Source organism: Hyperolius riggenbachi, chromosome 5, assembly GCF_040937935.1.
Source record: "Hyperolius riggenbachi isolate aHypRig1 chromosome 5, aHypRig1.pri, whole genome shotgun sequence".
Taxonomy (NCBI): domain Eukaryota; kingdom Metazoa; phylum Chordata; class Amphibia; order Anura; family Hyperoliidae; genus Hyperolius; species Hyperolius riggenbachi.
The window spans coordinates 405,174,900-405,199,925 of NC_090650.1; the positions used below are offsets into that span (position 1 = coordinate 405,174,900).

General features: G+C 40.1%; 1 protein-coding gene across 1 annotated transcript in view; it reads right to left on the minus strand.

Annotated features, from left to right (window-relative positions):
- Positions 1 to 25,026, minus strand: part of CSMD3 (CUB and Sushi multiple domains 3) — a 1,539,978-nt gene that overhangs the window by 924,843 nt on the left and 590,109 nt on the right. The window contains exon 6 of the mRNA XM_068237930.1: positions 9,795 to 9,907. Coding sequence (XP_068094031.1) covers positions 9,795 to 9,907 — 113 coding nt within the window. The remainder of the gene's footprint in view (positions 1 to 9,794; positions 9,908 to 25,026) is intronic.

Sequence of the window (25,026 nt, forward strand, 5' to 3'; positions counted from 1 at the left end):
CCTCTAAAAAAAATAAAAATCCACACCACACAAAATTATTTCCAAAATTTACTGTCCCTCCCATAAAAGGGAAGGAAGACTTTTCACACTGTGCACTGTGTGCCCACAATGGCAAAACAGTGCAGATAACATTTGGCTGACACTAGTTGGCCTTACAAATAGCTGGACTACAAGGCTACAAAATTGCCTTAAAGTGAACCCAAAGTGAGAGTCATATGGAGGCTGTCATATTTATTTCTTTTTGAGCAATACCAGTTGCCTGGCTGTCCTGCTGATCCTCTGCCTCTAATACATTTAGCCATAGACCGTGAACAAGCATGCAGCAGATCAGGTGTTTCTGACAATATTGTCAGAACTGAAAAAATTAGCTGCATGCTTGTTTCTGGTGTACTTCAGACACTATTGAAGCCAAATAGATCAGTAAGGCTGCCAGGCAACTAGTTTTGTTAATAAGGAAACCAATATGGCAGCCTCCATATCACTCTCACCTTGGGTTCACTTTAATCTCCACAACTGTTAACCACACAGGTGAATACAATCTCAGTAGTAGGGCATTTATTACTGGTTGCTGATGCGGCTCTGGATGATTACATAACTTAAAAAGATTGATTAGAAGGATCAACTGGATGACATTAGCAGACAGTAAGAATCTCTTTTTGTAAAAAGAGCAATATCAAACTGCATGAAAAAACTCAAGCGCCTTTTTACAAATGTTTAAATAAGCAAAATTATTATTGTCACTGCAAATGCTCAGGATTTTTGTATACTCATATCTAGTGGATACTAACAATACACTCTAGCTGAAAGATAAGTTTGTGCACTTTTTAATACTTGGTCAAATTTTCTTCTTGACTAAATGTTTCTTTGAAATAGTCCTTGAAGTAATTTTATAATGTTAAAAAAAAAAACATATGTTATCTAATAAAATAAAATTAGATACTCGCCTAAGAGGAGCGAAAGGTCTGTATCCCTTGGAGCCTACACTTTTCTCTCTGTGTCCCCTCATCCCAACGGAAGGCTCCCATTCACATCTCCCTCTGGCTTCACCTTCGGGTCTCTTTAGAAGTACTTGGGTCTCTGAGACAAATGTCTCCATACAGGGAAGTCCATGCTTGTGCATGAGTGGTGGGGAGCTGCTCGTCCCTTTGGAAATACTCGTAGCCCCGAGTACTTCCATAGTTTTCTAAAGAGACGCAAAGGCCTCTTCGACATTAAAGTTGGAGGCTGAAATAGGGGGCCCAGCTGTAGAATGAGGGGACACAGGGGAACAAGAAGTCCTTCAGGAATCCAGAGCCTTCCCTTCTCTTAGGCGAGTATCTACTTTTTTTTTTAAGCAGATTATAGTTGTCCTTTAAGCATGCTCAATTCTAATACTATTTTCTCAACTAAATATGAAATACTGAATATAAATACTTAATAATAATAATAATAATAATAATAGAATCTCTTAATTTAATGTATGAAATTAATGATGTGCTGCAATAGCTGTTTAATAGTAGTGACTTATTTTCAGGGAGGTTATATAACCAAGAGAAGCACATGATAAGAATGTGGCCCTGATTGTTTTAACATCTTTCTGGAATCTTCTCCCAGGAGATAACTCCAATTTCATCTACAAAATAAGTTTTAAGCACCTAACAACTATTTTGAGTATTTTCTTGCCTGCTGACTGCTTTCAGAGGTATTTTACTGATACTACGGGATAACTATTTTGTGAGAGAAACTTTAAAATAATAAGGTACTATGTGTTGTAAAGGAAGAGTTGACTATCAGTTTTTGCCTTGTTTTCTGTCACTGGGTGATATCTAATTAACTTTTCTTCAGAATTTTCTCCAAGGTGGTCATTTTTCAACTTATCTAAAGAAAAAAAGGTTTACCTTTCAGCACTTTGCAATTAAAACAGTACTAAAACATAGGTAAAAAGGTATAATGCTACATAAAATCATTTTAAATAATGTCTTGCTTGTTGGGAGCTTTATAAGTATTTTATTGGCAAGGTTTAAAAATATCACCTTGGAGAAAACGCAGGTGAAAGGTTAATACGATATGGCTCACAGTGTGTTGAAGACACAGGTGAAGATTTCCAATAGGATGATAATTATTCTTTGCATGTTAATGTAATGCAACCTGTATGTAGCTTGGAACTGGGCATATCCAAAATAGCAGAAAGTATCTATTTGGCCCAATTTCAAACTGCATATAACTTGCATTAAATTTGCTTGCACACTATAATCAGCATTTCACTGCCCATCTCTAAATTGTGTAAATTGTGAAATGTGAAGAGATGTTGAGAAATGGAGAGTATATATTTTGTAAATCTCTGAGATGATCTTGCTTTCTGAACTAGCATCCCACTGTTTGGATATATTAGGCAAATACTTAGCATTTATGAGAACATTTTATACTTACTTAAATGTTTTATTTTTTAATGGGAACCTGAAGTGAAAGGGATATGGAGGCTGCCATGTTTTTTCTTTTAACCTCCTTGCCGGTTATCCCGAACTCAGGAGGATTTCTCAGGCCCCAATGGGCCGATTTGCATAATTTTTTTTTGTTACAAGCAGCTAGCACTTTGCTAGCTGCTTGTAACATCCGATCGCAGCCGCTTACCGCCAATCTGCCGCTAACCGCAACGTCGCGCCGCCCCCTTGCGCAGCCTGGCAATCAGGGCCAGGCAGCGCTGAGGGGTGGCCCGGGATTCCCTATGACGTCCCGACATCGATGATGTTGGTGATGTCATCCCACCCCGTCGCCATGGCGACTGGGGTAGCCCAGATGGAAATCCCATTTTGAACGGGATTTCCTGCTTACTCCGATCGCCGGAAGCGATCGGAGTGGCTGCGGAGCTGCCGCTGCTCAGCGGCTATCATGTAGCGAGCCCTGGGCTTGCTACATGATTTAAAAAAAAATTAAAATAAAAGTGCTGCGCTGCCTCCTTGCTGGGGGAATTAGACCGGCGTGGAGGTTAAACAGTACTAGTTGCCTGGCTAACCTGCTGAATCTCTGCCTTTAATACTTACAGCTATAAACCCTGAAAATGCATGCAGATCAGATATGGCAGGTCAGACTAATCTGACAAGGAGTGTGATTCAAACACTACTGCAGCCAAAAATATTAGCAAGGCTGCCAGACAACTGGCAATGTTTAAAATTAAAGAAATATTGCAGCCTCCACATACGCGTACAGGTAAAAAAGGCATCTGGAATAAAGGACAGTAGGACACAAGGCATTGCTGCTTGTAGAATATCATTATAATTACCAGTATTCTACTACTTAATTGCAATAGTAAAATATTGGTACTCTTTACCGATATTTTACTATGACCTAATCTAACCCCACTCCCACATGCAACCCTTCTCCTACTGATGCCTAACCCTTAATGTTCCCATTAACGATACCTTACCGTTAACCCTCCCTCTACCAATGTCTAACCCTTAACCACCACCCTAGTGGTGCCTATCCCTTAACCCCCCTCCCATCACCCCTGTGATGCCTAACCCTTAACCACCCCCTGCTGCTAAATTGTGTCCAGATGCAAAAAAAAATGACAGTAGGGGCTACTCACTATTTATAGCCATAATTTGCATAGTGTGTAGCCCCAGCCCCTGCTATTTTATTGGTAGCCACAGGCACTCAATTTTCATTGGATTATCACTGTTTGCCCAATTTTCCCTGCACTGCTGCTAATCGGGCACTCATCATTCCCACTAATAGTGGCCGAGCACCCATATTGAATCATATGGTAGTGCCCTTTTCCCATACTGCCGCTCATGCCCAAATTTCCTGTTTTGCCACATACTTCTTACTTCAGACTCCCTTTAAACAGTTTTTTTAAATAAAAAGCAACAAACATCTATATTACATCTACATAATTTTGAGTTTATGTCCACCAGTACATGCTTAAAATACAATAGAGCACAAATGAAAATTAAATCACTGAGTATCATGCAAATGATCATACTTTTAACTTTCAAAATATTACATGTTTGAGAATTATACTTTAAGATTCATACACAAATTAAAATAAAAGCATTTATTTGAGCGATATTTTTTAAATGTGGGAGTTGTTTTTGTTCATGTGAATTTTTGCTGATGATTGTCAGCATAAATACAAAATCTATCAGGCAAATGCAAAATGTATTGTATACAAGGTGTATTAAACCTTTAATATTAATATTAGTACTTGACATTCTGCTACAAGTAAGTCGCATAATATTCTCTGACAAGCAAAATCCATTCATTGAGTGACACACAAAAGAAAAATAAATTATAAAACAAAAATAACTAACAAGAAAAAAAATAGCAAAACAAATTATCAGATTGCCTTTATACTTTTTACACAGCTCTACTATGGCATAAAGCACATCTTTTGTTGGTTTGAAATGTGTAACTTTAGGAAAATCTAAGTTGATGTATCTTAATTTCCTTATATAGATGTACAAGATTTAAATTCACAAAATAGGCATGATTTGACAGAAAAATCAAATTTATTTGAGATTATAGACACAATACTAACACAATATATAGATATCAGTTTTGTCGCAAGAAACTTAAATACAAAAATGTCTAATAAAAAATAATTGTAAAAAAGTAAAGATAGAGATTAATTAAGCCTAAAAATATTTGCTTTTTTTTTTCAAGGGTTTAGGGAAAACATTCCTATTTTTTTTTTTCAATTCTAATGATAACAATATACACTCACTGCCCAGAAAAAAAGGAACTCCTTTTCAGTAAACTCAACTAAAAGAAAACAGTTGCCACATCTTGTATTTAGGGCTACAGTAGGGTCTTCTGGTTTCAACCAAATACTCAACAGTGTACTACAAAATCATCCACAAATAAGTAAAAATGTCATATGTATGCTATATATAAGTTCTCCCTTTTTGTGTGGAATTCTAAATTTACCAATGTTGTTGTGTATTCGGAACCACAATGATCATAGTGATCATAGTGTTAAAATAGAGAAAAAATAGGTTCTGGTCCTTAAGGGGCCAGATCTGAGTAGATAGAGTATATTTTCAAATGCCGTGTTGCATTTCTGTACACTATTTCAACTCTATAGCAATGTCTGTCTTTATATAAAACAACACCTAAGACACACCTGTATATAACAACACCTAAGACTCACACATCCTCTCTCATACTAATGGTGATAACGCATCTATCAATGTATATTAAGCAATATTCTGATCATGAAAATACATGAGACATAAACTGATGCCCAATCTAATTCCATATTTGCAAACAGAAATAAGGAAAAAATGTACCTTATACTGCATCCAATAGTATGCACTTATTTTCTGGATACTGAATGTATGCCAAGACCCGAATCTAGCCAGAACTTTATTTTAATTTTGGACATCTTGGAAAGGCTTCATACTCATTTTTTTATTGGTGTAAAATAATGTTTTATACTGGTTGGGTAGAACTCTTCAACAGGGCTAGAAATTACAATAAAAGATCTGCACTTCTGGAAGGAGTTAGACATTGGTCAGATTTCCTTTTATTGTTTATAATGTTCTACTCTGGGAGTCAACTGGGCTCTAATGTAGGGCAAAAGTTGACAGAGAGTGTGACTTTAACCCTTTTCCAAACTATCCATTACTTAAGTAAATGATTTAGCTATTGATGAGGTTAAAAGGAACACAAGGTGTGAGACCTATGGAGGCTGCCATATTTATTTAATTTTAAACAATACCAGTTGCCTGGCAGCCCTGCTGATTTTTCTGGTCAATAGGGTCCAAATCACACACCTGAAACACGCATGCAGCTAATCTGGTCAGGTTTGTCAGAAACATCTGATCTGCATGCTTGTTCAGGGGCTATGGCTTAAAGAATCAGAGGCAAAGGGGCAAATGGTCAGCAGTACAGCCAGGCAATACACATTATTTAGAAAGAATTAAACATGTCAGCCTCCATATCACTCTCACCTCGGGTTCCCTTTAAAAAATAGGTTATGCATGATTTATTTGGTAACTTAAATAAAAAAAGCATACAACACGCAATGGAATTTGTTTTTATCAAAAATCATAAGTTATGTTTTACACAATAAATGTTTATAAATACAAAAAAATAATTAATATTTACACTAAGTAACTTTTAATTACTTTGTGTGACTGTTTCACTCACCATAGTATAAACACCTCAAAATCTATCAACCCCAAACAACATTGCCAGCATGGCATGAGGAGATGCCATTAAACATGGAATTATGATACTAAAAGAATAAATTAACCAAACTTAAAACAGACTTCCATTTTGAAAAAAATCCCTAGTAAATGTCTCTTGTTTTTGTTTTTTTTACAAAAATATTACACTAAAGAAAACAGGGGAAACGGAAATTTAAATAAATGTGGTATTAGTATGTTGATGAGTAATGCAAGTTGTAATCATCTGTGTGAGCAATGGAGCAAACATAATTTGTACTTTTATTAAAACGAAAAGGTATTTCCTAGCTTAACTCCAATTTTCTTCTAATAAAATAAAATCCCACTGCACAAAATGTAACACTGTTGAAGAACAAGCCACATGAAAGATGAGTTTTGGGGAAAAAAGCAAACAGTGACAAATGAAGAGAAATTTTGGTTGTCATCTTGTTCACATATGTTTGGTACAACATTAATTCTTTAACAAAATCCTTAACATTAACATATTGCATTTTTGAAGATTTATATGCAAATGTGTTACAGCCTATGAAGCTTTATATGTCACAGGTATAACTGCTTTCCATTGATGACAAAACACAGAAAAGACAAGAATTTATATGATAAATTATGTTTGACTATATATTTTTAAGTAAGTATAAGGATGAGAATATAAATATAATTAGAATAAAAGTGGTCAGTAATGCTCTTCATTATATTTCTTTCTGTTCAGAGATGTGTCTGAAGGCTAAACAGTCAATGTTATTTATACGTTACATGATACTTTTTTCACATTTCCAGTACAATGGTAAAGAAAAAATTCTGACTCATCACTCACTGGCACTACAATGTGAATACTTGTAAATCAAGTTAAAACCATTAAACCCAATGTTTCCCCATTACTGAAAAAAAAGCCAGCTACTTACCTAAGGAGAGGGAAGGCTCTGTGTCCTAATGAGCCTCCCCTCTCTTCTCCTAGTGCCCTCGTTGCAGCGGCAGCACCCTGTTTAAATCCCCCGCCGCTGGGACTTCGGAAGTCTTCGGGATCCGAGTCCTCCCGAAGGCAGGCGGCTCCATACTGCGCATGCGCGATGACACGATAGAGGGCACTCGCGCATGCACAGTTTGGAGCGGTCTGTCTTCGGGAGCACTCGGATTCCCGAAGACTGCTGAAGCCTCCCTTTGGCGGCAGAAGTAGCAGTATTTGACCAATTTAGTCTGAGACCAATTTAGGACTCGGAACCTTCCCTCTCCTTAAGTAAGTAGCTGGCTTTTCTTTTAGGGAATCAGCACTCATTCTCTTTAAAGTAACTTTCTGTATTGGCTTATGGCAGAGCTTTTCAAACGTGTCCTTGTGTCTTACCAGTGGTTCATGTTTTGTGGATCTGCAAAAAGGACAACTGAAAAATGTTGGTGATTAGACTTATTAGTGATTAAATGGACACTATGGCAAAAATTAGGTTTCTGGCATAACCCTGGTAGCATGATCCTAATATTAGGAGCATCAGATGCAAAGCAGTTTTTTTTTTTTAAGATTCTGCTTGAAAGGTTATACAGAGCAGATGCAGAGATCCTGTCCATCATTTCCTCAAGCTATGCGACATGTCACCCCCCTCTGCTTAGTCAGACTGAGTTGTAACAGTTGATTTCTGCTCTCCTCTCTCCCTGCTAAAGCTGTGTGGGGACTTACAGTGTCAGCATCAGCAGGGAGAGAGCTGTTAAAGGCTCAGCACTTTGTAATATGTTGGCGCTTTAAAAATACAATAAATAATAATAATAAAGGGCAGCCTGGTGAGGAGGATGGGCATGATCTCTGCATGTGCTCTGTATAACGTTTCAAACATTAAAAAATGCTATTTTTTAAAAAAATTAGAAGAACTTAAATCCTCCCTCCATGCATGAATGGATTGAGAAAATGGTGTGTCAATTGAGGGATGAAGAGGAAAGGGATAGGTATGAGGAAGTTAGTGGACTAACAGAACATAATAAGAAAGGGGCGGTAGGACAACTTTGGGATGAGCTTTTTTTGCAGTTTCAAAAAGAAAAACGCTAGGGGTCTCAGTATATGGGGGAATATATGGATGGATGAATATATGGATGGATGGACAGAATATGTCAGAGGGTGATTGGTGGGATATGGATGATACAAACTTGATTGAGAGGTCAAAAGGAAGTAGAGGATGGTCGATGTAGGGTGATAGGTCTTTTTTATTTTCTTTTTTTTTAGGTGTGTAATATTATGGAATGCAAACTACGCAGCGATAAATTGTGGTGGTAGTAATATATCTGAATTTTGTATATGTATTTTAAGTGTCTTATACTTATATTAAAAATTAAAATATTATTTGGTAAATAACGCAAACCATGATGCTAAAACTTCCAAACAATTGGAGAGGTTTGATGAAGCCAAGCTTAGAGTTGGGATAAAGCGTTGCTAACGCAGCTAAGTGTTTGCGATAGAAAAAATAAGAACTGAAAAAAAAAAGGCTAATTTTTGCCATAGTGCCCCTTTAAGCTAATTGCATTCTATGGAAGATAACAAAGCAAGCACTGTAAATAAAAACTAAGGGAAGAGTGAGAGTCGGCAGTCTAGGGACAGCTAACGGAAGTCCATGACATGTGTTAAAATGTGTCTTCTCCATTTCTGTGATAATTATTAATTGGAAGATTACGTATGTAATAATGTAAAGAATGTAATGAAGTTACGTGACCATCATTATTCTAATTTATAAATAAATGTTTAAAATTAATGATTATTCTGACTATGCTGGCCTGATTTACTAATGCATCTCTAGAAATCACCAAGCTTCTTCTAATAGTGATTTCTTAAGAAATCCAGAAAATTTGGACCAGATTAATTGACAAGTCTTCAATTAAGTGGATGAGATTTGCCTCCTTACCTTGGTTATACTGTATTACATTCCAGGCACCAGCACGAGACAACAATCACACAAATACCAATTTTATAACATTTCAGCAATCCTTTAGCACCTAGCAGTAGACATTTTTTACATGAAAATGTAGTTCAGGTTTGCTGGATCACTTATGAAACCTCCACTAGGTGCTTGGAGATCTCCAGAGACATCTTAGTAAATCATACCCTAAATCTAAAGCAGTTTAAAGAAACCTGAGTTGTGAGGCCCATGGAAGCTGCCATATTTATTTCCTTTTAAGCAATACCAGTTGCCTGGCAGTCCTGCTGATCTTTCTGGTCAGTAGGATTCTAAATCACACACCTGAAACAAGCATGCAGCCAATCTTGTCAGATTTGTCATAGTAGACATCTGATCTCCATGCTTTTCCAGGGTCTATGGCTTAAAGTATGAGAGGCAGAGGGTCACCAGGACAGCCAGGCAATGCACATTATTCAAAAGGAAATAAATATATCGGCCTCCATATCCCTCTCACCTCAGGTTCCCTGTAAAGTTGGAATGAGATCACCAACTAAAACAAGGAGCATGCAGTGCTTGCAACCTGCTCACCATTCAGGGCCCTGGATGGTGCCTTTAATATTGTATTATTTAGTTTGGCTATCATAGCTAAAGACTACTTTAGGATGCATTACACAGACTAACACTTAGTTTTTATTATTTAGTTTACTAAATATACAGATACAGTTAGATGTAACAAAAACTCCATCCATCTACATACCTTGATACTGAGCACTGAATCCTCGGTAACGATGGTTGCCATCAGTAACAAAATGAAGCCTTAGCCAGTGCTTGGCGCTGGCCACGGGAGGAGGTACATTCATTCCAGATAACCTGGATAAGATACACATGTATTAATAAATACGGTTCAGTATGAATCACTCACAGTTGCTTAACAGGAGTCTGAAGTGATTGGAAAAAAAAATACAGACACTAACCTAAGGAGAGGGAAGCCTCTGGGTCTTCTAGAGCCTTCCCACTCTTCCAAAAGCAGGGGTGTCAAACTCAAATATAAAGGAGGCTGAAACTGTACTTTGGGACCTAGTCGCGGGCCAACCTCAGTGGCCACCTTCCTCCCTTATAAAGTTCTCTGGTGTCTAGTGGTCCTCCTTTCCCTATAAAGTTCCCTGGTGTCTACAGACCCCACCCTCCATTATACAGTTCCCTAGTGTTTAGTGTGTTGCCCCTACCTCCCCATATGGCTTGGCTTCCCTAGGGCTTCACTTCCAATATAGCTTCCCTGGTGGTCTAGAGTGGGACAAACATAATGCAAAGTGGGGAAACCACTTGAGGGCCAAATTTAATGGCTCCGAGGGCCAAATTTGGCCCACGGGCTGGAGCTTGACATGTATGTCATACAGTCACCATGTTCCAGCACTGGCTCCCCCTTTATTCTCCAACTAATGGGTCGGAGACTGCTCTCTGTCACTGCACGAGTGCTCCCGAAGATGGGCCACTCTGTACTGCGCATGCACAAAAATGCGTTCTCGAATATGCACAGTACAGTACAGACTGTCAAAGCATCCCATGGCGAGGGATTTGAATGGGGCATCCTGCGCTAGAACAAGTGGACCGTGAAAGAAACAGGAAGGTTCTATAGGACCCAGAGCCTTCCCTCTCCTTAGGTGAGTATCTGATTTATTATTTTTCCAATCGCTTCAGACTCACTTTAAAATACATTACTTGAACATTAGAACTGTTTAATAAACCATGTTCCAGTATAACAGTTACTAAATGGTTATTGCTCTTCTTCTGTAACACAGCAGGCTCCTTTTACACTGTATGCATTGCACTGCATTACAACGGCCGATATCATTGCATCACAACAAAATTCAATAATATGCCTATAGACGATCACATCGATCTATTGGGATCCTTCAAGATAACACACAGAATGCAGTGCAGAGCCGGATTAAGGTTAAATGGGGCCCTAAGCAAAGTAACTGATCTGGGCCCCCCCATCATGTTGTAGTAGAATCAGAAGATGCAGCTGCACAGCAACATGCTGCACACACTGGGGCAGCCAAACTACTGGTTGCTATGGGCAACAGCCTGCTTTCCTCTGTTGGTGCACAATGTATGGAATAGCAGCGACAAAATGCAGAGTGAGAGATGAATGGCTGGGACATTTGCACTCAGGGGCTGGGGCACCCTTGTGAAGAGGGCGCCAGATATCACAGCAGCAGCTTCTTTCCCCCTGCATCTCCAGCCTGGCAATAGCAGAAAGCTCTGGACACCGCCAAACCGGAAGCCGTTCCCCAGACAGAATTACATAACCACCCCCACCACCGAACAACCGATTTCCTCCCAAGCTAGACAGCCACCATGCAGCCTCCATCCCAGTGAATACGATAGTCCAGCAGAGAAGGCAGCCGCAGCGGGGTAGAATGACAGCACCAGATGACTCACATTCACCTATTGCGATCCAAGCAATAGAGGTCCCATCATCCGGAGCCCATCTGTCTCCTCTAAAGTGCTGCCGCTCTGTTACTACTACTATTACTACTTCCTACTTCCTGTCTGATCTGAGAATCAGGAAGTTCAGAGCGAGCGGCTGCACTGTACAAGAGACAGATGGGTTTCAGATGACGGGATCTCTATCGCTTGGATCATGGATAGGTGAGTGAGTGTTTGCCATCTGCTGCTATCATTCTTCCTGCAGCTGTGGTTCTCTGTGGGAAGGGAGGGAGGAGTGGGCAGCGTCAGAGCGCACAGTAGCAGGAGGGGGACCTAGGAGGAGAGCCTGGCTCTGAAGACAATCAGCAGCGCACGGCATCATTTGACATGACAAGACAAGACAAATAACATTTATATCGCGCTTTTCTCCTGGCGGACTCAAAGCGCCAGAGCTGCAGCCACTAGGACATGCCCTATAGGCAGTAGAAGTGTTAGAGAGACTTGCCTAAGGTCTCCTACTGAATAGGTGCTGGCTTACTGAACAGGCAGAGCTGAGATTCGAACCCTGGTCTCCTGTGTCAGAGGCAGAGCCCTCAAAGGGACTCCAGGCAGTGCCTGTGGGTATGCCTTTAAGCATACCCACAACTAATTAATTACATCCTCACACCTACCAGCATGATGTTTGTAATTATATCACCCAGGGTTCCTTATATTTCATTGCATTGTGCTGAATCGAGCTGCCGACTTTGGAGAAAAGTCGTCCTGTGTAATACAATGTAACTATGGAAAGATGCATATCATTTTGAAGCTCTCTTTCTCCTCTTTCCAATGATAGATAAACTGCCACCCTACGCCTTTTAGTTTTCGCTATTTTTGCAACTGAAATTGCAGTGGCCGCTTTAAAATGATATGCATCTTTCCATAGTTACTGCACTGCTCAGAGTCCCTTTAACCATTATACCATCCAGCCACCGCTGACAGGATGGCGAGGGCTGGTTTATGTGCTGATGGGGCCCCTTTGACTCTGAATGGGGCCCCAAGAGACTGCTTTTGTTGCCTGGTCGGTAATCCAGCCCTGATGCAGTGCATTTACAGGGTAACTCGCGTGCTTACACTGTAACTGAGGCATACTTTGTATTGTACTGTGACCTCACTGTATGGTAGCCTCACAATGCAACTTTTTGGAAACATTGCATTATAGTTGCATTGGGTCACACCATAATACAATTTAATTTGCATAGGATAAAAGGAGCCTAAAAGTGGCCATTTAATGGTACAACATTTAGAAAACAATCATATTTTCCATAAGATCATTCATATTGAAAAAAAACAGATAATATTTAATCTATCCACACCACTTAAAGAGACTCTGTAACAAAATTTGCATCCTGTTTTTTATCATCCTACAAGTTCCAAAACCTATTCTACTCTGGCTTACTGCAGCACTTTCTACTATCACCATCTCTGTAATAAATCAGCTTATCTTTCCCCTGTCGGACTTGTCGCCCTGGGTCTGGAAGGCTGCCAAGTTCTTCAGAGTTGTGGTTCTGCTACCCACGCCCCCCTCCAGGCCCCTCTATGCACACTGCCTGTGTGTTATTTACATTAGGGCAGCTTCTCTCTGCTATCTTATCTTTTACAAGCTGGATAAATCGTCCTCTGAGCTGGCTGGGCTTTCACATACTGAGGAATTACAGACAAGGGCAAAGCTGTTTGCAGGAAGAAACGATCAGCCTGTCACTTCAGTGCATGAGAGCTGCAGGGGGAAAGAATCACACAAATGATCTCTTGAGATTCAAAAGGAAGGCTGTTATACAGCCTGCTTGTGTATGGATGTATTTTCTATGTGTGGACATACTGTACATCAACTTACTTTTGGTGACCATTTTGTTTGTTTATAAACAAACTTTTTAAAACTGTTTTTAACCACTTTTAATGCGGCGGGGAGCGGCGAAATTGTGACAGAGGGGAATAGGAGATGTCCCCTAACGAACTGGTATGTTTACTTTTCTGTGATTTTAACAATACAGATTATCTTTAAGAATCCTTCTTGTGATTATATCACACACACACATACACACCTAAAAAGTGTCCATAGCTTGTGACATTAGACATTACATTTTAGGTCAATCTTAAGCCTAGTTCACATTATAAATCGCTAGTGCATACGCAAGTGCTAAGTTCTTTTGTGAGCGATTTTGAAAGCGATTTTCCCTTCGCTTTCAGAGTGATTTACGCTTTGGTGATCGCTTTTGTCCGGCGATTTTGTTTTTTCTTCCTGACGAGTCACGACACTCAGTAAGTGGATTCTTTGACCTGGAACTGAATAAATACAATATATTTCTTCTTGAAAGCACTGGGCAAATCGCTTTTCAAAACAATTTTTCAAACACTTTTCAAGCGCTTTGCGATTTCCTTATACTTTGTATTGAAGCGCAAATGCTCAGGAAGTAGTGCAGGAGCTGCGTTTGCGATTGGAAAGAAAGCTCATGACTCATGTGAGAACACTCACATAGAGCAACATTACAGAAGAGCTTTTAACCACTTAAGGACCTTGGGCCTAAAACCACCCTAAAACAGGCCACTGCAGCTGTAAGGCCTCACTGCAAGGGTATGCAACTCAGCACAAATGTGATTCCCCCCACCTTTTCTGCCCACCAACAGAGCTCTCTGTTGGTTGGCTGTGATTGCTCCCCCGACCTGTGTAGGTGTGGTGGTTAAGCGGGGTGTGGCGTCCAGGTATTTTAGATCCCTTGTGATGTATCACACTAGCTACGACTAAGGACCCGGTAGGGTCAGAAACGCATCAGCTTGCATGCTGTTCTACTTTTTGCTATTTTTCTAAGATGATTCAATAAAAAGGACTGGTTTTACCCTACTCGGAAGGTGTGCGGAGGAATCTCTTTTATCATCTCTATTACTCCCCCAATGTTTGTTTATTTTTTTACAAATATTTTAATGCTTATTTTTATAATACATTTTTTATTTTTTTATTATTTGATTATTTTCCACTTAAGGACCCTGGGCCTAAAACCACCCTAAAACAGGCCACTGCAGCTGTAAGGCCTCACTGCAAGGGTATGCAACTCAGCACAAATGTGATTCCCCCCACCTTTTCTGCCCACCAACAGAGCTCTCTGTTGGTTGGCTGTGATTGCTCCCCCGACCTGTGTAGGTGTGGTGGTTAAGCGGGGTGTGGCGTCCAGGTATTTTAGATCCCTTGTGATGTATCACACTAGCTACGACTAAGGACCCGGTAGGGTCAGAAACGCGTCAGCTTGCATGCTGTTCTACTTTTTGCTATTTTTCTAAGATTATTCAATAAAAAGGACTGGTTTTACCCTACTCGGAAGGTGTGCGGAGGAATCTCTTTTATCATCTCTATTACTCCCCCAATGTTTGTTTATTTTTTTACAAATATTTTAATGCTTATTTTTATAATACATTTTTTATTTTTTTATTATTTGATTATTTTCCACTCCCTCCCTCCCCTAGCCAGCCTATGACAGCGATTGGCTGTCATAGGCTTCAGCCAATGAGAGCTGATTGCTCTCCTACCTCCCAGGGGGACAGCCGTGTCACACCTCATCAGAGTAGCATAGCGAGCGTATGAACCTGCAGGGGCTCAGGGCAGACGAGTGGAGCTCTGGTCATTGTCACTTAGCAGGCATAAGCGCGTAGCGCTTGCTATGCAACCCTGATAAGGCATGCTAACTCTGATAAGGCATGCTATTTGTCTTAGTGAATCAAGCCCCCAGTGTGAACAAGCCCTAAGTGAGCCATATTGAACAAAAAAAAATGCAAGTGTTTATTCTAATTAGTTATGTATTTTCAGTCTGCAGCTAACTAAGAATTTCCAAAGCTGACTTTAAGCTCAAATTGCTCTCAAATTATTACGTCCTAACCAATTCAATTCTCCCACTTTAGGGTAGTTTGATAATTAGATATTCCATCAGTAAAAAATATGTATCCACACCTTTACAAATATGTAGGACAGGGATTAGCAAAAAGTTATTTTCATTTGGTAAAAAATAGAGGAAATGGAGAAAATGAAGACTACAAATGTGTCATTTTATAAGCAATCCCCATGCACTTCAAACAGCAGTCCTGATTACTGAAGCTAAAAGCCGTCTTATGGCAGTCTGTACTCTTAAATGCAGGTGGAGATAGCTGAGGCCTACTTTTTTTTTTTACTCGGGGCTATCTTATGTACCTTCTAGAGAGCGATAATCCCACCCATGTAGTGCAGCTGTGCTATTTGATAAGACAGAAAATAGCATCTTGTAAAACTATTAAGGTCACATATCTGGCTTAAACCAGAATGCGAAGCACAAGAACAAAGCCCATGACTTAAAAACATTTGTATAACGGTTCTATTTTCCTCTTTCTATTCAGCAGAGCTACCGTATAAAATAGCTGAATGAACAAAATGGCTGCCCTATGACCACTGTTAGAAACTGCTTCTATATCACCTTGCTTCGACACCAGTAACTTCTTACAGTTACGTCTCACAGACTGTGAGATCACTTGATTCTCCACACAGCAAGTAGGAGATAGACTTCCTCAGGCTTCTATTGAGGACCCACTCGTGGTGTCATCATACACACCTACTTGATTAATAATCAATGAGGCTTCTGACCTATATGCAGGAATGTGGATATTTACATACCATGGCTGATGTTTATTGTTCTAGTGGCGGTACATGCCCAGGTCAGGGAGACCTGCGGCCTTGTACTAGAACAGCTTCTTGGTATGTTCTAGTTCTGCTGACAGAACTGCAGATTTTCTCTCTCAGAGAAAATCCCCTTAAAGGGCCGATCTGCACTCCAAGCCTTTTTGACTAACTCAGTCCAAATAACTGAGGCCTACTTAAATTATAACAACCACTTTTGTGAATCGTCACTCTTCATTTAAAGTGGACCTGAACTCAGAACTTGCTCTCTGCTCTAAAAGATAAGCGACAGCATAATAGTCCTGGGGGTGAAGATTTCAGTAGATCGAGTGCGCTGATGCATGTGCATTTCCACATAAATGATGGAGCAGAGCTCCACCATGAGTCCCCCAGCAGTGATCGCTGTTAGACGCAAAACCGCCATCTTTTATCACTGTACAGCGCTGTGATCTAAGGCAGCGCTGGACTTGGCCAGCTGTGTGACATGGCTGTCCCCTTGGTAGGCTCGGGGGTGACCTGCTGTCATAGGCTGGAGCCTACGACAGCCGATCACAGTGATTGGCTGGTGGGGGGAGGGAGGGAGGGAGGGACTAGCATAAAAGTAAAAAAAAGAGGAAATTTATTAGGAAAAAATAGAATTAAATATTTACTAAAAAAAATAAATAAATAAACACGGGGGGAGTGATCAGACCACACCAACAGAAAGCTCTGTTGGTGGGGAGAAAAGGGGGGGAAGAATCACTTGTGGGCTGAGTTGTGCGGGCCTGCAGCAAACCCAAAAAGCTGCAGTGGCCTATTAACCACTTCAGCACCACAGGGTTTTTTGCTTAAAAACCAGAGCAATTTTCACATTTCAGCACTCCTCCCATTCATTCACCAATAACTTTATTGCTACTCATCAGATGTAAATGATCTATATCTTGTTTTTTTTGCCACAAATTATGCTTTGTGAGGGTGATATTTGCTTTTAGTAATTATGCTATTATCTGTGCATTTTAAAGGGAAAAATGAGAGAAAAAAAGAAAAAATACACTATTTCTCCATTTCCATGCACTATAGTTTTCAAATAAACAATGTTACCATAGGTAAAACCCACACATTGTATTTGCTAATTTGTCCTGGTTACCCCAACATTTAAATAATATTCCTAGTACAATGTATGGTGATAATATATTAGTTTCTGGTTTGTGTTTTTTGTTTTCTCATTGTACTCTATCATTAAAAGCCCTTATCTTCATGATTAACAGTAATACACTCTCATGGCATACATATTTTAAAAGCTAAGTCCCTAGGGTAACTATGTATTCTCTTTTTAATGCTGTCACTTTTGTTTTTTTTACAAGTATTTATTTAGGGGTATAGAGTACATGAAAATAACAGTTTTATTGCTTTTCATTCAGTTTTTCGGTAAAAAAAAATCACATGACTTATCCCTCAGTTGTCAAACAACACAAAATCTATTCTCTCACTTGTCACGGTTAAAATGATACCCTATATACATAATCAGATAGCTTATTGGGCATACAGCACACTGTTTACCACAAGTACGCCTATCTACTCCCCTGAGCTTCAAGTAAAGTTTTGTGGGGAGTAGATAAGCGTAGCAAGGGAGGTGAAGTGGTTAATTGAAAAATGGCCTGGTCTTTAGGGGGGTTTAACACTGCGGTCCTCAAGTGGTTAAAGAAAAACATTTCTTTATTACCGCTGATACAAATCCTAAAATAAATCTCCAGTGTTTCTACTTCCTTCTTTCATGGAAGCAGACATATTGCTAACATCCTGTCCTTTCAAATGAGCTTATCTGCTGTGGCAGTCAGGTGTCACAACTAAGGGATCAAATTACAACTTGTGATTAGTCACAGATAAGAGGGAATTAGATAGGCTAAACTCTAAATACATACAGGGTACATTTCTCTCCGTTTTCCTTCTCTCCTGTGCAAGAGTTAAAGGGGCACTTCAGCGAAAAATTTAAAAATTTAAAATATGTGCAAACATAGACAAATAAGAAGTACGTTTTTTCCAGAGTAAAATGAGCCATAAATTACTTTCCTCCTATGTTGCCGTCACTTACAGTAGGTAGTAGAAATTGACAGAAGCGACAGGTTTTGGACTAGTCCATCTCCTCATAGGGGATTCTCAGCAAGGCTTTTCCTTTATAAAGATATTCCCTAAAAAGGATTTAAACAATGATGCTAGCCAGCTTCCCTGCTCCCTACACAGTTATTTGGCAGTTGGACAGAGTAACTGCCATTCACTAAGTGCTTTTGAAAATAAATGAATCCCTGAGAATCCCCTATGAAGAGATGGACTAGTCCAAAACCTGTTGCTTCTATCAGATTTTTACAACCTACTGTAAGTGACAGCAACATAGGAGAAAATACTTTATGGCTCATTTTACTCTGGAAAAAAAACATACTTCTTATTTGTCTATGTTTGCACATATTTTAAATTTAAAATTTTTTCGCCATAGTGCCCCTTTAAGGTCTCACCATGCCTTAACTCGCAATTTCTGACAAAAATCGTGCAATTCACTCTTTCCTAAAATGGTTCAGGCCTAGTGCTGCCTCCCCATAACTCCCTGCAGCTACCCCGAGTCAGGCTTGGGATTGCCGCTCCTAGCTTCTTTTTTCCACCCTGAGCCTGATTCGGGGTTCCTGCCAAGAGGTTAAGCTGAAAAAGTACCCAGCAGCACTTGAAATATATAGCGCTAAACTGAGAGACAGAGTTTTTCTCAACAAATTATTAATAGAGATACAATTTCCAGTTGGTAAAAGGAAGGTCATATAATGTGATGAAGAAGCCCCAGTCCATAGAGGAATACTATAATCACATGGGAGACTCAAAACTTACAGAAAACGTACAGCGGTAGTATTTAGTAAAAGAAAAGAATAAAGGCAGTTACATGTTGGTGAGACACATTAGCATGAGAAAGAAGAAGTTTGCTGTCGATATTATGAAGTTTGGGCTCTAGATGGAATACCAAAACACTCTCTTGGGTCCCATGTACTGAAAGGAGCCGAGTCTCAAATCAAGAAGCAAAAGTAATATTTGCAATGAAATTCCATATCAAGTGTCAAATGTGTCAGTGGCAATTCATCAGATACCATCGCATCTGAGGCTCCGCAGTAGACTGGGAGCGCTGAAGAAATCCCATGAGAGGTAAGTAATACGGCTATTGCATGCAACAGGAATCTGAGGCTCGACGGAGAAAAATGTTAGAGTAGATATTCCATCTATCAAGGAACGTATTACGCAGCGTAAACACATATTTTTCTTAAAACATATTAACAATGTAGTTGTTAAAACCCTAGTTCACCCTTCCATTTTTAAAGCCTAGTATATTCAGTTTGTATTAAATAGCAATGCGCAATGTTTGTGTGACGCAAAACTTTTTGCTATAAACTTATCAAAGTTATCTGTCTGGCTAGATCATGTGGCTCTTTTCCTACTCCAGCCCGCCAAAAATTGTGCTGTAATTTGATCATGGCATGGATGGATCTGAAGCTCTACCCACTCTGTCTGGTAACTCTCTCCTAATTCCCTCTTTTTTATGGGACACACTGTCCGTGTAGTCTCCTGTTCTTCTCAGACTCCCTCTGGATAGCACTAACCACAGAGACAGTGGCGTAGCAATAGGGGTTGCAGAGGTTGTGGCTAGTGTTGGGCGAACACCTGGATGTTCGGGTTCGGGCCGAACAGGCCGAACATGGGCCAGATGTTCGGCATGTTCGGCCCGAACCCCGAACTCAATGGAAGTCAATGGGACCCCCGAACATGCCGCTTTTGGGGGCCCTATGGGGTCGCAGGCATAAGGGGGGAGCATGCCCCGATCGCGGGGGGGGGGTCGGAAATTCCCCCCACCCCCTCCGCTAGCACTCCCCCCTCTGCCCGCTTCCCCATGAAAAAAGTTTGCGTAAAGTTAATAGTACCTAGTGGTGGCTGGCTGGCTGTGGTGATGAGATGAGTGAGGAGGAGTCCGATCGACTAAGAGACGCGTTGAGGCCGGGCAGCGGGCGGTTCAGCGGTAGTACCCTTGTGGTACTTCCGCCCTTTCTCTGACCTCACGTCCTCTACGTGATGACACATACGAGGGTACGCGTGACGCCCCGCTGGGGCCCCTCCTTCGTCCATCCTAATAGCTTTACATTGGTGCTGTGCTGGTAATGAAAACCTCTATATGTGCATTGAATAGTGGTAACCCTTAACAAACTGTTTTCGTACCTCTCTGACATTGCAGCTGTCCTTGGTAAGTTTTAAGGTTCCATCTTAACAGGGTTCTTGGGGCCACATGTAAAACTTACTCTATGGCCCCAAGCTCCTTAGTTATACCACTGCACAGAGAAGCTGTCTTAACTATGAATGCAAACAGCAGATACCATTACTTATCAAAAGAGAGGGGGTGGGGAGTGAGTCAGCAGAGAGGCTGGGGAGAGCTGCAAATTTGAACAAGCTAAGGTTGAATTTCAACACTCTCAGCTCATTAGAACAGAACTCCCCCATGGTGGTGCATAAACTTAAACCTCTCATGGTGGTATTTTACAACCCCCCAGGCCCTAACCTTAACCTCCCATGGCTGTGGTGCCTAACCTTAACCCCCCCCAGCACCTACCCTTAACCCCCCAAGATGGTGCCTCACCGTCCCTAACCACGGTATTTAGTAATATCAATATATCCACAACTTTTGAAAGCTATAACCAGTATTTGGCATGATTGCTGTAGCCGCTTTTTATGTCAAATATAGAAACTGTATTCAGGGAGATCGTTGTAGCTGCCTTTTTTTAAAAATATAACCGGTATTTGCCGTGATCATTGTAGTTGCATTTTATATCAAATATATTAATAGTATTCAACGAGATTGTTGTCACCACAAAATCAATGGCTTATAGTGCAGAAATCAGATCATGTATTGTATCCACAAACATTTCAACGATATAGCCGTAATAAAATAATGGGAGGCCTTTTCACCATTTATAGCCACTTGTCGGAAAGCAACTATTTCCGTAAAAACATCAACCAAAAAAAGACAAGAATCAAAAGTGAAAAATGTGCAAAACTGGGAATATGAAAATACACAGAAAAATGTGGCCAAAAATCGCATGGATAAGTGTGAAGGCAGCCTTATTCACACATTCACACTTGAGCGTTTTGCCGGCGATTTCGGCAAAATGCCCAAACGCTAGCGCTTTTCAAAGCACTAGTGTAATAAAATTCTATGGGCCCGTTCTTACTTGGGTGATTTGCGCTCATCGTCGCAAATCGGCCAAAAACGCAAAACGCAAATGCGTCACCTGCACCATTTTCAGGCAATTTCCTGGCGATCACGTTTCAGTGCTCTAGAAGCGCTAAACGAGATAGCTGAAAAATCGCCGCAGTGTTCAGTGATTTTTCCACGTGAAATCGCGGTAAAATCGTTCCGGCAAAAATCGCCAGCGTTTTTGTCAAACGCAAGGGTGAATGGGCCCTCAGACTATGATAGAAACACAAGACTCTGAATATGTTGTAGATTAGATTATAAGCTCCTTTGAGAGACAGTAAATTAATGACTATCACATTTTCATATTTCCCGTTTTGCTAATTTTTCACTTTTGATCCTTGTCTTTTTTTGGTTTTTACGGAAATAGTTGCTTTCCGACAAGTGGCTATAAGCGGTGAAAAGGCCGCCCATTATTTTATTACGGCTATATCGTTGACCTGTTTGTGGATACAATATAGGACCTGATTTCTACACTATAAGCCATTGATTTTGTGGTGACAATCATCCTTACCATGCTGCCCATTCCTATTACTAAATTGTTTAAGTACAACAGGTTTTAGGTTGCTAGTGTATTGTTTTTGTTCATTGTCAATCCTGTTTAAAATAGTGATTCAGCAAATTTAGGATGTTTAGTTGCATATAAACATACAATTTAAACAATTATGTTTTTGACCATTTCCTTGGTGGCAAACCTGATCTCATTTGAAAAGCAACAAATTCAAATGAATTTTCTGTTTTGACAAATTCAGCATCTTCGGGACGCAGTTCAGTGAGATTATGCAAAATAAAAACCTAGTTTCATTAAACCTGCCTGTCTCTCTCTCTCTCTCCGTTTCCAGTAATTGCCTCGCTGCACTAAAAAAAAAAAAAGAAAAAAGAAGAAACTTTGTGTCTTTTCTCTTTAAAAAAATGGTGTCGGTTACAGTAATTGGAGTATGATTACAGGTACTTTTTTTTCCAGCAGCTGCAGTGTGTTGTAGAATAATGGTTTCTAGTGGACTTGTCGAGAATATAATGGGAGTTTCACCGCAGATAGAATAAAATGAGCCTTTTGTTTCACGTTTTGTGTTGGCTGTCACGCCATCAAAAGAACATAACTCAATTAGATGGATCAAGTTTATAAAATAACAAAGAACAGAGTAGTGATAATATCCCTATAACATATTATGGATGGGCCTTCTTGGCCCTCATGAAACAGCCTCAAGCAGCCATTAGTGTGGCATATTGGACACCAAAGACACATAATTACACACAATAAATTCTATACGGCAGACATGAAGACAACGAGGTGGACAGTAAACAACGTGTCCATCTTTGAACGTTAATATAACAGTAAATGTTATCAACGGTGGTGAAGTTCGAATACAGTTCAAGGCTGTATCTATCACACCAGTCCTATTAAGCGGCTATTTCACAACCCATAAGGATAAAGTCACAAAAAAGGAAGAATGTAACATTAGAATTGCATTTTTTACATTCTCCAGTATCTCTACTACCTCAGAGTTGGCAAATATTGACAGTTATATTTTTCTCTCCAGCTGCAACTAATGCTGGGAATACACCATACGTTTTTTTTCAGCAGATAAAGGGTTTGATAGATCATTTCCAACATGTCCGATCTTATTTTCAATAGTTTTTCTGATCGATTTCTCATAGAAGTGAATGGAAATTGATAAGAAAATAAAATCGATCAAAAATAAGATCGGACGGTAAATTAACAGAAAAATCTCATGTTGTATTCCCAGCATAACAGCTGTTCATGAGGTGAGTGAGAGGCTGTTAAAAATATGGTAGCTTTTGAGGCATTTAGGTTAACTGATTGCCGACCGCTCCACGCCAATAGGCGTGAATGCGGTGGCAACCTCAGGACCACTCCATGCTGATTGGCGTGAATGGCCTGGAATGGGGATTGCAGGAGAGTGTGTGCGCTGATGCATGTGCATCTCCGCTTCCGCCTTCAGTCTGCAAGCAGTGACCGCTGCTCAAAGACTGTTAGGCGGCAAAACCGCCGTCTATTAACATTGTACAGCGCTGCAATCTACAACAGCATTGTACTGGGGACAGCTGTATAACACAGCTGTCCCCCTGGCAGGCACAAAAGTGATTGGCTGTCAAAGGCTGAAGCCTATGACAGCCGATCATGCTGATTGGCTGGCGGGGGAGGGAGGGATATAACATAAATAAAAATATAAGTAAAATGAATTACAAAGTAAAACAAATAAATATTTATGAAAAAAATATAAACACTGGGGGAGCGATCAGACCCCACCAACAGAGAGCTCTGTTGGTGGGGAGAAAAGTGGGGAGGTCACTTGTGTGTTGAGTTGTGCGGCCCTGCAGCGAGGCCTTAAAGCTGCAGTGGCCCATTTAGTAAAAAAGTGTATTTTCTAAACCCCTCCCCCTCAAAAAAAATTCCTCATTACATAGTTTCTACAACACTGATTTTTATTGTAATTTTAAAGGAGTGGCAACATGATCACAGACATTAATGAGGGGAAATTGAATTTTTGACAAATTCCCATCCTGACAAAACAGTCTATAATTTTATTTAAAATTACAGTTGTAAAGAAAAAAAATCTACGTATCATACAGTAAGTCCAATGTGGAAAACAAATCTGTTAGTGTCGTACCTTCTAATAGTTCCAGGGTGCTTAACCAAGGTAGTTGGAATGTACAGCCATGTACAACAAAGTCCAAGGTAGGTTAGTCCAAGGGTACCCTTTATTATTGGCTACACTGTGCTTTGCTATGGCCGACAGAGGCAAAAGCACTAGGTAGATTTCCAACAGATTTCATGCTAAAATCTGTTTGAAATCAGTGTGCAGTGTGTAGGAAGGTAATAGATCCCGCTCTCAACAGATTTAGGATCTTTCAGAAGGTTGATTTGTAATGTATGGCCACCTTAAAGAGGAACCCCAGTGAAAATAATGTAATAAAAAAGTGCTTCATTTTTACAATAATTATGTATAAATGATATAGTTAGTCTTTGCCCATTGTAAAATCTTTCCTCTCCCTGATTTACATTCTGACATTTATCACATGGTGATATTTTTACTGCTGGTAGGTGATGTCAGTGGAAGTAGCTGCTGCTTGCTTTTTTGGCAGTTGGGAACAGCTGTAAACAGCTGTATCCCACAATGCAACAAGGCTCCGACAGTGTGATGTCAGAACCATGGTCCTGACATCACACTGTGGGAGGAGTTTTACCACAATATCAGCCATACAGAGCCTCCTGATGATCAGTTTGTGAAAAGGAATAGATTTCTCATGGGAAAGGGGGTATCAGCTACTGCTTGGGATGAAGTTCAACCCTTGGTTACAGTTTCTCTCTTTAAGGAAATGTGATCAAACTGCATCTTAAAGTGGACACAAATTAAAAATCCAAGATTTCAGAAATAAAAATCTATTTTCTAAATTATAATAATAAATAGCAGCCTTTTTTCAGCTGCATGATGACAAATATAAAATATTTTACATTTATTGGAGGTACCCCTTTCTTCCTTTCATATTGCCAGGACAGAATCCAGCAGACTGGTGGAGTAGGAGGTGTCCGGCAAAGGAGGAATTGGTAATGGCTGCCACCTGTATAACCCTAGTTATAAAAAGAGAAGGGGGAAAAGCATGCACTGA